This window comes from Podarcis cretensis (genome assembly GCF_951804945.1).
Source record: "Podarcis cretensis genome assembly, chromosome: 6".
Classification (NCBI taxonomy): Eukaryota; Metazoa; Chordata; class Lepidosauria; order Squamata; family Lacertidae; genus Podarcis; species Podarcis cretensis.
The window spans coordinates 100,735,650-100,750,044 of NC_137175.1; the positions used below are offsets into that span (position 1 = coordinate 100,735,650).

The following is a 14,395-nucleotide window of genomic DNA, read 5'->3' on the forward strand; positions in this document are numbered from 1 at the left end:
GGGGTGGCGGCTTCATTTTACAAATTGCAGTGAGAGACATCCTCAGCTGGACACCTCTGGACGGGCTCCTGCGTCAGGCAGCAGCTTCCCCTTTGTCTGTTTCCCTTTGCAATGGCAGGCGGCTTTCCCCTTTCCTTGGGGTGGCAGAGGGCAGGGGAGAGAGATCAGTCCTGCTGGGGCAGCGATGGGCTAAGAAGAGGCAAGGGCACAGCCTTCCTCCCCAAGGGCTCTCAAGGGGCAGAGAGCTTTCGACCTGGATTTGACATGAAGAAGTTAATATTTTGTCTTGGGAGTATTTTAATAGAAAGATGACATACAAAAATTTTAGCACCATCTATTCTAGTCACTTTATGAAGTGCTCTTGAGGTAAAAAGGTGTGTGATTTGCAATTAAGTGTTTTCTTCTATTGTAAACAGATTATCCTTTGGACTACAATGCAGGAGAAGAGAAATCTTCAAAAAATCTTCTTGGCTCTGCCACAAGTGAGTAATTACAGGGATGTGTTTTTGAGGGGGAGCTAAGGTATGCTACACATTCTTAGAATCCGTGTAGGAAAGAGTCCAGAAATTTAGCTTGAAATGCATAAAGGGCAGAGACAGACATTTGCCAGCTGTATGGAAAAGTTGGAAATTTCTCTAACAGAAGCAGCATTGCTTGTAAAGATTTCTGTGATTTCCACTTGCACATTATCTCGTTGTGTAGTGGCTAGTCTGGGGCTGGGGAGACCTGGGTCTACTTCTCCACTTGTTCCTTGGAGCTAATTGGATCACCTTAGGCTGAGAGCTGGGCTTGTGTGACCATCTGTTTGGGCAGATGGAAGAATTCCTTCCTCTTCCCCCTCCCCTCAGATACTAACAATGGGGCAAGTGGCTAAGACCAATCAAGCAACTTGGTTCAGTTTTGGTTTGGGTTGACTCTCTGGAACTCAGTGCAGCAATAGTTTCCTGCTGTCTAACAAAGGCTGCATCTACACAGCTATTAAGAACACTCTGAAAATGCTTGGGAAAAACCGTTTTAAAGCTCACAGTGGAAAATTTCATTCCGATTTCAGCTCTAAAGCGCCATCTGGTGTCACAGTGTTATAATGCATTTATAATGTTTTATTTTTACTAATGCAGTGGTACCACGGGTTAAGAATTTAATTCGTTCTGGAGGTCCATTCTTAACATGAAACTGTTCTTAACCTAAGGTACTACTTTAGCTAATGGGGCCTCCCACTGCTGCTGTGCCGCTGGAGCACGATTTCTGTTCTCATCCTGAAGCAAAAATAGTACCTGAGGTACTATTTCCGGGTTAGCGGAGTCTGTAACCTGAAGCATCTCTAACTCGAGGTACCACTGAATAGCTGAGTCCAAAGATAACTACTTTCTCAGTTCTGAGAAACACAGGCAAATGGTTTGTTTGAAGAGTGATCTTGCTTGACATGGGCTGTTAAATGCAAATCCATGGACTTCCCCCAGCACTTTTCTCTGCAGGGCGGATGTTGCTCAGCCACCTCTGGGGAGGGTGTGCTTGGGTGAACTGAGCCTTGGCCACACTTGGGACTCAGCACGACATTTGGGGTGCGCACTTTTGCTATGTGTGCATAATGTGCTACCCAGAAACTGCACCAGCACACCAGACAGTGAAACACATGTGGGAAGGAGCAGCTTTGAAAAGACTGGTTTTCTGCAGGCTTTCTTGTGATTTTTAAAATTTGTCTATTTGATCCTTTTATTTTTTTAGATGCCATTTTGAATATGGTGAATATTGCTGCTAATATACTTGGAGCAAAAACTGAAGAAGACTCAACTGACCAAGGTAAATTATTGCAACTTGTTAAAGTGAAGTGACCTTTTTAAATAGATGTGGGGTTGGTTTTTTCCGGCTCCAGCTGGATTTTCTTTCCACTTCTCCATAGTGAAGACTTTCCCCCGGTTATCTAAGCCACTGGTAGATGCACCAGTAGCTGTGCTAAGCAGTTCTGGCTCTGGATGGCAGTAGCCTTCCAGAGATCTATGCAGCATGCAAACCACTTTCCTTCTGTGCTGTGTCCTCCTATGGCCAATTCACCATTTTATTGGTTGATCTACTTACCCACAACCTGAGTCTCCTCAGGGTGGGGTTGTTGTGTCGTTTTTTTGAGACACCCTCAGGGAGCCTGGTCTGTGGCTGCTTAAACAGACTCCTCCCAAAAAATCTGAAATGTGTGCGCAATCCTACGTCCCCTCATCAGATGTCACTCTTGGATGGCATCTCTAAGACCCTTGTTAGTGCACTGCTGATGAGAACTTCTGCCAGTAGTGGGCTACCAATCTGCCAGTTGCAGAGGCAGAGGAGCTTCTTATGCTTCAGTTTCGCAGGCAGACCCTTTCAGTACTACACAGTCCCATTTTGTTTGTAATTGTCATGGTTTGTTTTAGCATGGTTTGTTTAGGGTGCCGGAGTACCCTAACCTGGATGAAATAATGATAGCAGCAGAAGCAGCAGCAGCAGCAGCAGCAGCAGCAGGAGCAACAACAATTTAATATTTATATACTGCCCATCTTGAGTGGGTTGCCTCAGCCACTCTGGGTGGCTTCCAACACATATAAAAACATAATAAGATGTCAGACATCAAAAACTTCCTGATACAGGGCTGCCTTCAGATGTCTTCTAAAACCTTTGCCTGGTTCCCTGTAACCTCACTTCTCGCAGTGAGGGAACCACCAGAAGAGCCTCGGAGCTGGACCTCAGTGTCCGGGCTGATGCTAGAGAAATGCCTAACTACATCTGTATGGATGGAGACTTCTAAGGCAAGCAGCTTTTCTCAGTCCTCCCCATAGTTCTCCAGTTCTCTACATGGGATCTGAACACTGCCCTGAATGCTCTCTCAAAACTCCATTTCTCAGCAATGGCTCTGTATACTCTTAAGAGTTGCCTGCTGAAAACAGCCTTCTACATGGAAATGCAGTTTTCTCAGAGTTTGAGAAATGTTGTTCTTTCCATAGGTTTACGGCTGGGTCCATTTGTTCCAGGGCTAGCTGTCTAGTTCAGTATTGCCTGGTCAAACCAACAGTGGCTGTCTGAGTTTGCAGAGAAGAGTCTTTCAATCCCAGACCTGCCTGAAGATGTTGGGATTGAGCCCCTGACCATTAGATGATAAAAGCGTATGCTGCATCTCTGCATTATGACCTTGCTCACAGGGAGTGTTTGACCTAGCAGCCAACGACAATGTATGGGGCAGCAGAGACTAGACTTGAGGACTGTATAAACACACTAGTTTGGAAGTGTATTTCAAGGCCCTGCTTCCCTGTCCTTGTTCTTCTGTTTTTCTGCTATGGTTCTTATTATAGTTAGGAGTGAGGCATTTCCTTTCAAGATTCTGGGCTTGGTTTTGGGAGGTAAAGGAGGATGGCTGTCCCTTTGCATTAAGCTTTCAACCAACAGCCCTGCCTGGTTACAGAGGAGGATTTTTTTTAAAAAATCACAAGTCCATTTCACAGGCCATTAGTTTTTATTTTTATTCTCTGTATTTAACAGTCTTATATGGAATGTGGTGTCTTATAAATCTGCATGTCTCTTTGATAGGAAATAAAAGTGTCTCTGAAAATACAACTTCCACTTCCTGGCCAGAACCTAAACTGCCGGAGCCCACTACCATTCCCTCCTTAGAGTAAGTGATTTGCTTATGTGTTGGACTTGAAGCTGCCCAGACCCAGAGTCTTTTTTAGCAGATTGCAAATAATATAAATACTGTACAATCAAAAGTACCATTCAGATCAGAGCCCCCATGCTTCCCCATCTCTGTCCTCACCCACATCCATTACTCTTGGCTTGATCATCCTTCCCTGGCTTGTATTCCCAACATGACCTCAGCCCTTAGCCTTCCCTGGGCCCTGCAATCCAGCTCTGCCTTGGAATAGTTTAAATCTTCACCTAGTGCCTTGTATGGAGGGGGAGCTCCATTCTCTCTCACTCTCGACCCATTTCCCAGAACAGTTGCAGTCAAATTTAAAATATATTTGGTCCAAAAATAACTTCCTGACCCTCAGTTATCCTCTAGTATACAAAACCTTGATATGAAACTCTGGCCATATATGGAATTGCAGGGCAGATTTCTGAAGCCAGACTCTTTAGGGGTAGGTTAGGAGAATGGCAGTAACTTTCGAGTTGGCAGAGGTTTTAGGGATCTGCTAAACTGCATCTTGATGTGTACTTCTAAACTTCTGTTTATAGGCTTGTTACTTCAGAGATCCTACAAATGGATAAAGAGCTGCTAGTCTTAGATGCAACAAGAGATAGCCCGATTGTTCAGTTAGTCCATGAATATGAAGAGGAAGCAATTCAGTCCACAGTGACCTTACTGCCCAGTGATGAGCAGGAAGAAGACATACCATGGTTTGAGTCTGAAACACAAATCTATTGCTACGAACTATTGACTGTCTGTTGCATTTCCAGTTTCTCAGAGTATCTGTACAAGTGGTGTTCAGTGGTAGCGACACTTCACCGTTACCGTAGCAAAAGTGACACCAGTTGGGAAAAATACTACTCGGCTGCTACTTGGCAGGCCCAGCTGGTTCCAACCAAATCGTTGCCAGTTTTGGTGCATGAACATCCTTCAGAGAAATTGGACACCTTAATTGCAGAGCCATCTGAAACTGTTGTCAGTGTCTTAAGTAGCATCTTGAATGGGGCTGTGATCAATCAGACAGAGGGCACTTTTGAACTGGAGCCCAGTCACCCACAAACTGTGTCTCAGTCCATTCTCTTGGATGCTACCACAGGAGCTGAGTCCCTGTCCACAGTTGAGTCATCCTCGGAACCTACAAAACTTGAAGCCGTATCTGAAACCCCAGAGGCCCCTTCACAAGAGGAAAGTCCTACTGAAGAAGATGGAGTTGTGGGGTCTGCTGCAGAGAATCCATCTGCAACCAGCATTGTAACTGAATTCAGTGACATGAACACAGATGAAAAAACCTCAACTGAAATTATTTCAAAACCAACAGAGACTATTCCACAGTCTGAATGTACAGTAGCTGCAGAAAGCTATGAGGGCGAAGCAAAAATTAGTTCTTCAGATGCGGAAAAGCAAGTGGTGTCTCATGTGGAAACATCATCTTTAGAAATAAAGGACGATGAGCAGACAGCTGAGGAAGCATTTCTTGCTCTCCCTGTTTCTGGATTGCCACGGACAGCTACAGATTTTTATGCCGAATTGCAGAATTCCACAGACTTGGGTTATGGAAATGGGAATCTTGTTCACGGATCAAATCAAAAAGAGTCTGTGTTTATGAGGCTCAATAACCGCATTAAAGCCCTGGAAGTGAATATGTCTCTCAGCAGCCGCTACTTGGAAGAACTGAGTCAAAGGTAGGTCTAGCTTTCCATAGCCTTGTATTTTCACTTCTGAGACATTTTAAAAGTTGATGAAGAAAATCGGTGGGACTAAATTAACTGCTTGCACCCTGAGTATGAGCTGAGCAGCTCCAAAAGCTCTAAAAGGAGATCACTCACATTCCTAGGGAGGTGCTTCTCTAAGCTTCTTTTGAGGGGTGCTCCTGTTTCCTTACTAAGACAGTTGAGGAACTTTCTGTTAGCTAAAGTACGTTCAGTGGTTTAAGAGTGATACACATCAAGTGTTCTTAGGAAAGCATGAAGGCAGGAAGTGCCGCTTAACTGCACTGGGCAAGATTTCTTCTGCGTGTCCCAAACGTCAAATTTTGCTTCAAGGTGCAAAGAGCCCTTGTGCACATTTAGAAAAATGATTTAAACTAGATGCTTACGAAAGTATCCTTTTCAAGGGGTATAGAGAAAACTGTATACAGTGGTACCTCGGGTTAAGTACTTAATTCGTTCTGGAGTTCCGTTCTTAACCTGAAACTGTTCTTAACCTGAAGCACCACTTTAGCTAATGGGGCCTCCTGCTGCCTCTGCGCCGCCAGAGCACAATTTCTGTTCTCATCCTGAAGCAAAGTTCTTAACCTGAGGTACTATTTCTGGGTTAGCGGAGTCTGTAACCTGAAGGCGTATGTAACATGAAGCGTATGTAACCTGAAGCGTATGTAACCCGAGGTACCACTGAATATCATTGTAAGTGTCAGGGTGTAGCAGCAACATAAGCAACTACCGTACTTTTCCGTCTATAAGATGCCCCCATGTATAAGACACCTCCTATTTGGGGGGACTGAAATTTCAGAACATGGGGGGAGACGGCAAAAGTTGTTGAGCTTCTTTGGGCGGGGGGGTGATGCCAAAAATCGCTCACCCGCACACATCGCAAAATCCGTCTCCCGTCTGTCACCTTGCCGGCAGAAGCTGCCAATCGCCGCCCAATTGCCACAGCATTGGCCAATCAATACCACCCATTGATGCAACAACCAATAACACACACACAATAGCTGCTGACAGCCGCAGCAGCAACCAATCAAATGTCCACCCTATGCACTACCCATGTATAAGATGACCCCCACTTTTTAGCATGAATTTTAAGGGAAAAAACCTAGTCTTATACACAGAAAAGTACTAATTCAGAAGGTTAACCTTTCTGTTTAACTCACTTTGTAGATATCGCAAACAAATGGAAGAAATGCAGAAGGCTTTTAATAAAACTATAATAAAACTTCAGAATACTTCACACATAGCCGAACAGCAGGTATGTCTACTGGGTGCACCCTTGTTTCTCTTGTAATAGCGCAAAAAGGGGCCTAACCATGAAATAAAAGCGAAGTAAAGTAATATTTATTATTATTAAAATGTGCAGAGCAGACTCAGGTTTCACTTTATTTGTCTCTTAAGTACTCGTGGGTCTCATTTTTCCTGGAAATAGTCCATTAGTTGAAGGTCGGCATAGTGAATTGACTATTTCCATTGGTTCCTATGGGAAATTTTCTAAACCACGGACGTTTGCCTCCAAAATGATGAAAAAGCCAAGAACAACCCTCTGGGGCTTTACTAAAGTACGGATCACTACAGCTTCTTTTTTTTTAAAAAAAAAAAAAAGCCAGGCAGCGCCCGCGGGTCTCAAACCGCTGGAAGCAATTAGGGGATCTAAGCAATGCTTTGGTCGATGGAACCGCTGGGCTGAGCTGGCTCATCACTACAGCTTCTCAACCAAACTGCAGAAGACAAATGAGGAAGTGAAAAAACGTTCTCTTGTTTTGAATCTGCAGTGTGCATAGTACTATGTCCTTACTTTCGGATAAGTGAATTTTCACATAGCGAACCTTCAGAAAGTTGGCCCTGTGTGTATGTGCAAGTTTAAAAAAGCTGACAGTTCATGTTTTTTGTAGATGGATTCCTGTTAGTACCCTTCTGTAATTTTAAATGGTGGCTGCGGAGTAAACAGCTTTATTTGGTTTTAGTTTGTAGCTAAGGCCATTTTTCATAGAATCATAGAGTTGGAAGAGACCACAAGGGCCATCGAGTCCAACCCCCTGCCAAGCAGGAAACACCATCAGAGCACTCCTGACATATGGTTGTCAAGCCTCTGCTTAAAGACCTCCAAAGAAGGAGACTCCACCACACTCCTTGGCAGCAAATTCCACTGTCAAACAGCTCTTACTGTCAGGAAGTTCTTCCTAATGTTTAGGTGGAATCTTCTTTCTTCTAGTTTGGAACCATTGCTCCGTGTCCATGTTCATGTTTTTTGTAGATGGATTCTCCGTGTTCATGTTTTTTGTAGATGGATTCCTGTTAGTACCCTCCTGTAATTTTAAATGGTGGCTGCGGAGTAAACAGCTTTATTTGGTTTTAGTTTGTAGCTAAGGCCATTTTTTCTGTATTTCCTGTAGTTGATGCTTTCCCCTTCCACTTAGTGGACTTCTTCTGAAGCAGAATATTCAGAACTGCTGCTTAGCTCATGAAGCCAAAGAGACACTTTGGGTCAAACTACATTTTCTGTCTGCAGCCTGTAGCAGCGTCTTGTGAACTGGAGTGACCTGAGTGCCATAACAACAGAGAAGCTTTAAAGAACCCCACAAAGGTGGGGAATAGAGCTGAGATCTTGAACATTGATCTCAGTGCAGAATTTTCCTATGCACCAGACATTTGGTCTGCTAAGCAAAAAATTAAGGGCAATCTAAAGACTGAAGAAGGAACCCCTAGTTTATTTGTTCACGTGTTCTAGGTATTTCTTATTCCCTCATCTTGTTCTTTAAGCCTTGGACTTGTGTCCTCATTAGTATTTTAAACAAGGGCGTGCCTTATCTTGTATGGAAAGCTAGAATGAAAGGGAAAGAATGCTTCACTTCTCTTCTTTGCCTAGGATTTGAAGCAGACAGAGGCCATCCAGCTGCTGCAGGCTCAGCTGACCAACATGACACAGCTAGTCTCCAATCTGTCGCTAACTGTGACTGAGCTAAAAAGACAGGTAAAAATCTGAATGTGGAACAATGTTTTGCAAATGGAATGCTAAACCTAGAACTCCAACTGTAGATTTCCGTGTAAATAGTTGTGTATTTGAGTCAAACAGATTGCTTACAGATAAATTTGAAGTAACTTCCCCGGTGCAAAAAGAGTTTTTAAGCTCTCCTCTCTCTGGGTGCTGGGATGCTCACAGGGACTCAGGTGGCCTCGTGAGAGCATTCCAGGGCTCCTGGAGGTGGTGTGCTGGTTCCAGAAGCCCTGGGATGGTCACTCAGGGGTTCAGATCTAAGCGTTTGGGGAAGGTTGGTTGCCTTGAGCACTAAGACCACAAGACTGGACCTCTTGGAGACTGTTGTAAAAACAAAGTAATGCCCAAAGGCCTTAGAATATTGAGAGACCCCAGTATATTTCCAGATAATGAGAAATTTGTGGAGGTGGTAGGCCTTTCTCAGCAGTTGCTCTATGGATCTCATACTTTTGTTGATAGAAATGTGCTAGCACTTCATCCAGGCCAGCACATCATGCCTGCTTCAGCCGCTCAGCTACATGTATGTATTTCACATTTAACCCTTTAAAATCTGTCCTTGTTTAGGTCTCTGATCGCCACAGCTATCTTGTGATTTCCTTGATACTCTGTGCCATCTTGGGTTTGATGCTCTTTCTTCAGCGTTGCAAAAATAAATCAGAGTTAAATTATGACTACTTCTCAAAAGTTCCCAAAAGTAATCACTATCCTAGTCCGAAAAGGTAACGTGTTTCCACTTTACTTTTGACTTTTTAATTCTAAGGAAGAACATGGATATAAGAGTGTTATTTGACACTGTCAGTCTTCTTGGTGGTGTCTGCTGCCAGACAGCTTTGGAAACTTTTTCCCTAGGGAAGCCAGACTGGCTCCCTCCTTGTGGTTCCATCAGCAGGTGAAGGACCACCTTGTTCCAACAGGCTGCTGGGAACTGGCTGCTTTTCAGGAAAGGGCTGGGGCCATGCTGCTTTATTGTAATTATTTTTATGGTTTTAATAGATTTTGTGTCGCTGTTCGTTTATATAGCTTTAATTCTATCAATGTTTGATTGTTTTTAATATTCCCCCCACCTTTCTATTTTCTTTTGGTTTTCATAGACCACAAGGATACACACAATGTCTGCTTTCAATGCCCAGAGCCCTTTCTATAAGTCAGTTACATTTGGTGTGAGACCCTGTTGTCATAGACACTGTGAGGTTGAGGAGAAAGAAGGGGGGTAATGACCTTTCATTCCTTGACCCTCCCCAATCATCTGTTTTCTCAGCATTTGTTACCATAAGCTGTGTCTGTCCTGTGAGGGTAGAAGGGTCCTTACACCATAGTTTTGAGACGGATGGAGTTGCCTCTTGGGCTTCTGCCACTTATTCTGTTTTCGCTTGTGTGATTTTATGTATGGATGGGAGACTTGGGCTCCAGGACTTATGTGTGTGTGCACACTGGTTAAGGCTGACCTTGAAAAGAGAGTGGCGGAGAGAGCGCCTAATTCTTGCTTCCCTGTGTCCTGGAAGATCATCTCCTGCAGGGATGACCGGATATTCTCTCTGCAAGGGGCAGCCACCACGGCAGCCTTTCAGGACAATATTTCCTTGGAGGAAATTTGCAAGGTGGCTCCTTGGCCTCCCAGCATACTTTGCAAAATACGACAACGTTGATGTTTTATCTTCTGCAGACACTGCAGATGGATGGAGCAAAGGGTCTAAGTGCCTTGATTCTGGTAGGCCCATCCAGGAAAGGCACTGCTTTAAATATCCCAAAGTTTCTGGAATTTTCTCCTGGAGCCACATGAGAAAAGGGGCCTTTGTTACTGCCAGTTCACATTCTTTGTACTTTGGTGGACCACGGTCCTCTTCGCAGGCCTTCGCCTCACTATTCCCCTGGGGTGGTAGTCGTGGACTGTCAGCTTGACTCCTGCCTGTCTCCTGCGAGCAGGAAGGCATGGAAGGTTTTCTTCGTGTTTGGCACCAGTTGCACCTTTAAAAAAAATGTTTTTATTACCCAGAGGTTCCTGGAGGGCTGTCCTTAGTCTGGGGTGGCTCCTCCCTTCGGATGGGACAGACAAAATTCCTGACCACCACCCCTCTAGGGAGACAGGCTTTGCCATGCAGGGGCAGCGGGCGGGATGCACTGGTTAAAATGACATTTGGATCTTTTGTTTTTTACACTTTTTAATTATTATTTGGTTCATTTACCTCCAAGAGGATCCTCTTGATTGAACCCTCCCTCTGGGAGTCGGCCAATAAGAACTTATGGCAAGAAAATTTCCTTTCACAGATAATGCCAGTGAAAATGCCATCCGTGGTGTGATTTGCATATTATGTCCAGCGAAGATTATTTGGAAAGGCATGCTTGATAGATATTCCAGATTCAATGGCTAGCTTACCATAAAGCTACAAATATGCTGATGGCTATTTAATCCACATCAGTTTCCCCCAGTACTGATGCTTCATGGAACCTGTGCTCTTGGTAGCTTTTAAGCTCTTTAAGCTCTTTCAACTTGAAGTTGAAAGGACAGAGTTCTGGGAATTCTCTGGGTTGGAAGTCTTGAAGTTGGGTTTAGGACAAGGAACACCTAAGGAATGACAGAAAGAAATGAAATAATTATTTCCCATCTGGATCTGAAGTTGCTGTGTATTTTCATCCACAGATGTGTTTCTTCCTATGATGATATGAGTTTGAAAAGAAGAACTTCCTTTCCACTCACCAGGTCTCAGTCTTTTCAGCTGAATAGTAAGGAAGGTAGGAATGTCACAGGTTCAACTACCTGTCTCTGGGTGTATTGTAAAATCTGTACAGTGTCAAATACAGAACAATATCTGTTTTGTAATGGAGAAAGATCTCATGTTGGTTTAATTTAGAAGCAACTTGGTAAAAGTATGGGCAGTTAAAGCCTTCCCTCCACTAGATTTCATTATTTATACCTGACCCATTTGACTGGGTTTCCTCAGCCACTCCGGGCAGTTTCCAACACATATAAAAGCATAATAAAACGTCAAACATTAAAAACCTCCTGATACAGGGCTGCCTTCAGATGTCTTCTCAAAGTTGTAAAGTTCTTTATCTCCTTGACATCTGAAGGGGGGCGGGGTGTTCCACCAGGAGGGCACCACCACCGAGAAGGCCCTGTGTATTGGTACATGTATCCTCCCCCCACTGCTTTTGCAATTCCAAATTGCACAACCTAATGCTATGAGTTCTCTCTAATTCAAATGAGTTCTCTCATCCACCAAAGCTGATTTAAATTCAGATTGCCCAGGAAAAAGCAGGTAGCAGGAGTTTTCCCTCTGAGATGGAGGAAGACCCCTCTGCCAGGGCTGGGGAGGCCGATTTTGACTTCTGTATCTGGAATAGGAGGAGCTTATTTCCTTGGTCTGTTGATTTCCTCTCAGAGCCCTTTGCTTGACCTTCAAAAATATTTTGGCTCTATTCAACCTTGTATTAATAAAGGGAGAATAACAGTTCTGTGTGAAGCTGGTGGTGTGCTTATATAGTCTGATTTTTGTCCCTTATCTTTTAGTGGATCCAGAGGACTTGTACATTGTAGAACCACTGAAGTTTTCCCCAGAAAAAAAGGTACATTGTAGAAAGGCATTTGTTCTAAACTCACTGTGTGTGCGTGCATGTCTGCATTTAAAGTGAATCATGCTTTTTAAAGAAATGGCTAGAGTGTGCTGCTGCTGCTGCTGCTGCCACTGCTGCTACATTGCACATAAAAGAATTTGCAGAAAGTATTGGAAGTAGACCTGGAAAATCCTGCCTCTGAACTGAGGGCCTTTACTTACCAATTCTGTTTTTCTTTTTTTAGAAGAAACGTTGTAAATATAAAAGTGAAAAAATCGAAACCGTCAGGCCAGTAGCAGAACCAGTGCAGCAGGTAGCTAATGGCGAAATAAAAAGCAAGAAGCCCTTTACCAATCAGAGAGACTTCTCTAATATTGGCGATGTGTATCACTCTTCATACAAAGGTCCCCCGTCGGAAGGGAGCTCAGAAACCTCATCACAGTCTGAGGAGTCCTACTTCTGTGGCATTTCGGCGTGTGCAGGTTTGTGTAACGGACAAATCCAAAAGACAAAAACTGAGAAGAGGGCTCTCAAACGAAGGCGGTCTAAAGCCCCAGAGCAGGAGAAGCTCCTAAAAACATTAATACAGACTAAGACGGGATCCTTGCCAAGTCTGCACGATATCATCAAAGGAAACAAGGATTTAACTGTGGGAACACTCGGTGTCACAGCTGTTTCTGGGCACCTTTAAAACTAATTGAACTCTTCCTAATGGGAGCTTTTTGTACGACAAATCTTGTAGTATTTGGGTTGACAGGAAATGAGGGGTTGGCTAATTGGGAAACATTTAGAAGGTACGTTGGTTCTTTTGCAAATAGATAGGACTGTGGCAGCAACCACCCTTAGTTAATAAGCCTCCGCTTTTTCAAGGCTGATTTTCTATGTGGATGACTTTGGGATGGGTGGAGATGGCAGGGTGGGGACTCATTTTATACAGTGTTTTTCACAATTGCTGACGGTGAGGTCTTGAAACTCATTTTGGGTGGAGCAGAGTTAAAGCATAAATGTTTCCCATATTGCTGTTCGCCTGTTTCTAGCACCTTCCTATATTTATGTGCCTTTTTGTCTATTTATAATACCACTGGAAGGGAGAACTATTTTATTTGTACCTTCAAATTTTATGGAAATACAACACTACAGTGCTAGGGAAGAAGATGCTGGCTTCCAGTGAGGTTAAGTAATGTGACTGGGATACTGTGGAAATGCCGCCGGGTGGACTTTCTCTTTGAGATCCACTTTGCAAACTCACTTGTGGCTGATACATCTTTGATGGTACAGTATCCCTGCTTGGATGTATTACTCAAAACATGTTTTGTAGCCCAACTGACTTGATTAACAGAGATAATTAACATCATGACCTTTAGTTGTCTTCCTGCGCTAATAAATTGGAAGGAAAGAACCATTTATGCCAGTTTATGCACCATTTATGCACACTGCCAATCAGTAGAAATGCACCAGTGAGTTTGTCAAGCTTCACGTTCTATTTTCTGTTTCAAAAAGTATGTTTATAAAGTTTGCTTTTTGTATTGAATGACCTTATGTTCTTTGTGTGTGTGCCAGTATGCGTTTGTACTTTCTCTTGTGAGGTTTTTGTTTTTTTTAAAAAAATTGCATATCTGGAATGTGAGTACATGAGAGTGAATGTGATAGAAGGTCCATTTTGAGAGTTTAGAGGTTGTTGTATAAGTTAACTTATTAAGCACTTTTAGTAGATCCTCCTTTGTTTTCTTTTCTTGAAAGAGCTAACGTCTTTTCCCAAATATCATTCGTAATGTGACTTATTTAAAGCCTGTTTTGAAAATTCCATGTTTGAGTACTTTTTTACAGTGATGAACTTAAGTATGCACAACTAGCCAGTCAAAGAAGTGGACCTGGTTTTGGGTTTGGGTTTGTTTGTTTGTTTGTTTGTTTAATAACAAGGATTAAGAAGTGGGTCCAAACCAGAATGGCAATCATAACGGTGATACTGTTTGCGTGAAGAATACAAAATTGAGGCACTAGAACTTGTAATAAGTAACTACGGATTTGTAGTGCCAGTAGAAACTGTGAATTTCCAAATAAATCTGAACACTTGTCTTTAAAATACATTATGTATTTTTCTTTTCACAAATTATTCTGCAGTTGAGCTTCTTCACTGGGTAATCTTGGTTTCAGCCAGCAGTTTCAGCCATTCTGTTGATGAGACCTTGCAGTGCCCTGTCTCCCCATCCAGGCATCACCAAGCAGCATTCTAAGAGCTTTGGGGTGGGGAGGGCTCTTGGGGCCAAGGGCTACACGGACCCTGTTCAGTCCTCCACAGCCACAACGGCAACTTGGCTGTGGGGGAAGGAAACTTGCTTGTGGTCAGTTTTATTTTATTTTTCTAAAGGATGAATTACACGCCAGGTTTGTTTGTGTGTCAAACCTTTTGGCATCACAAGATAGATAGATTAGATAGATAGATAGATAGATAGATAGATAGATAGATAGATAGATGATAGATATAAACAT

General features: G+C 43.2%; 1 protein-coding gene across 2 annotated transcripts in view; it reads left to right on the plus strand.

Annotated features, from left to right (window-relative positions):
• The window catches only part of SUCO (SUN domain containing ossification factor), a 40,078-nt gene extending 26,088 nt beyond the window's left edge, over positions 1-13,990 (plus strand). For both annotated transcript variants that reach the window (XM_079981187.1, XM_079981186.1), the window contains 10 exons: positions 417-482; positions 1,726-1,800; positions 3,550-3,634; positions 4,198-5,331; positions 6,526-6,613; positions 8,225-8,329; positions 8,918-9,072; positions 10,992-11,083; positions 11,862-11,917; positions 12,150-13,990. In XM_079981187.1, the coding sequence (XP_079837313.1) occupies positions 417-482; positions 1,726-1,800; positions 3,550-3,634; positions 4,198-5,331; positions 6,526-6,613; positions 8,225-8,329; positions 8,918-9,072; positions 10,992-11,083; positions 11,862-11,917; positions 12,150-12,596 (2,303 nt within the window). In that variant the 3' untranslated portion in view covers positions 12,597-13,990. The remainder of the gene's footprint in view (positions 1-416; positions 483-1,725; positions 1,801-3,549; positions 3,635-4,197; positions 5,332-6,525; positions 6,614-8,224; positions 8,330-8,917; positions 9,073-10,991; positions 11,084-11,861; positions 11,918-12,149) is intronic.
• The last annotated feature ends 405 nt before the right edge of the window (positions 13,991-14,395 follow it).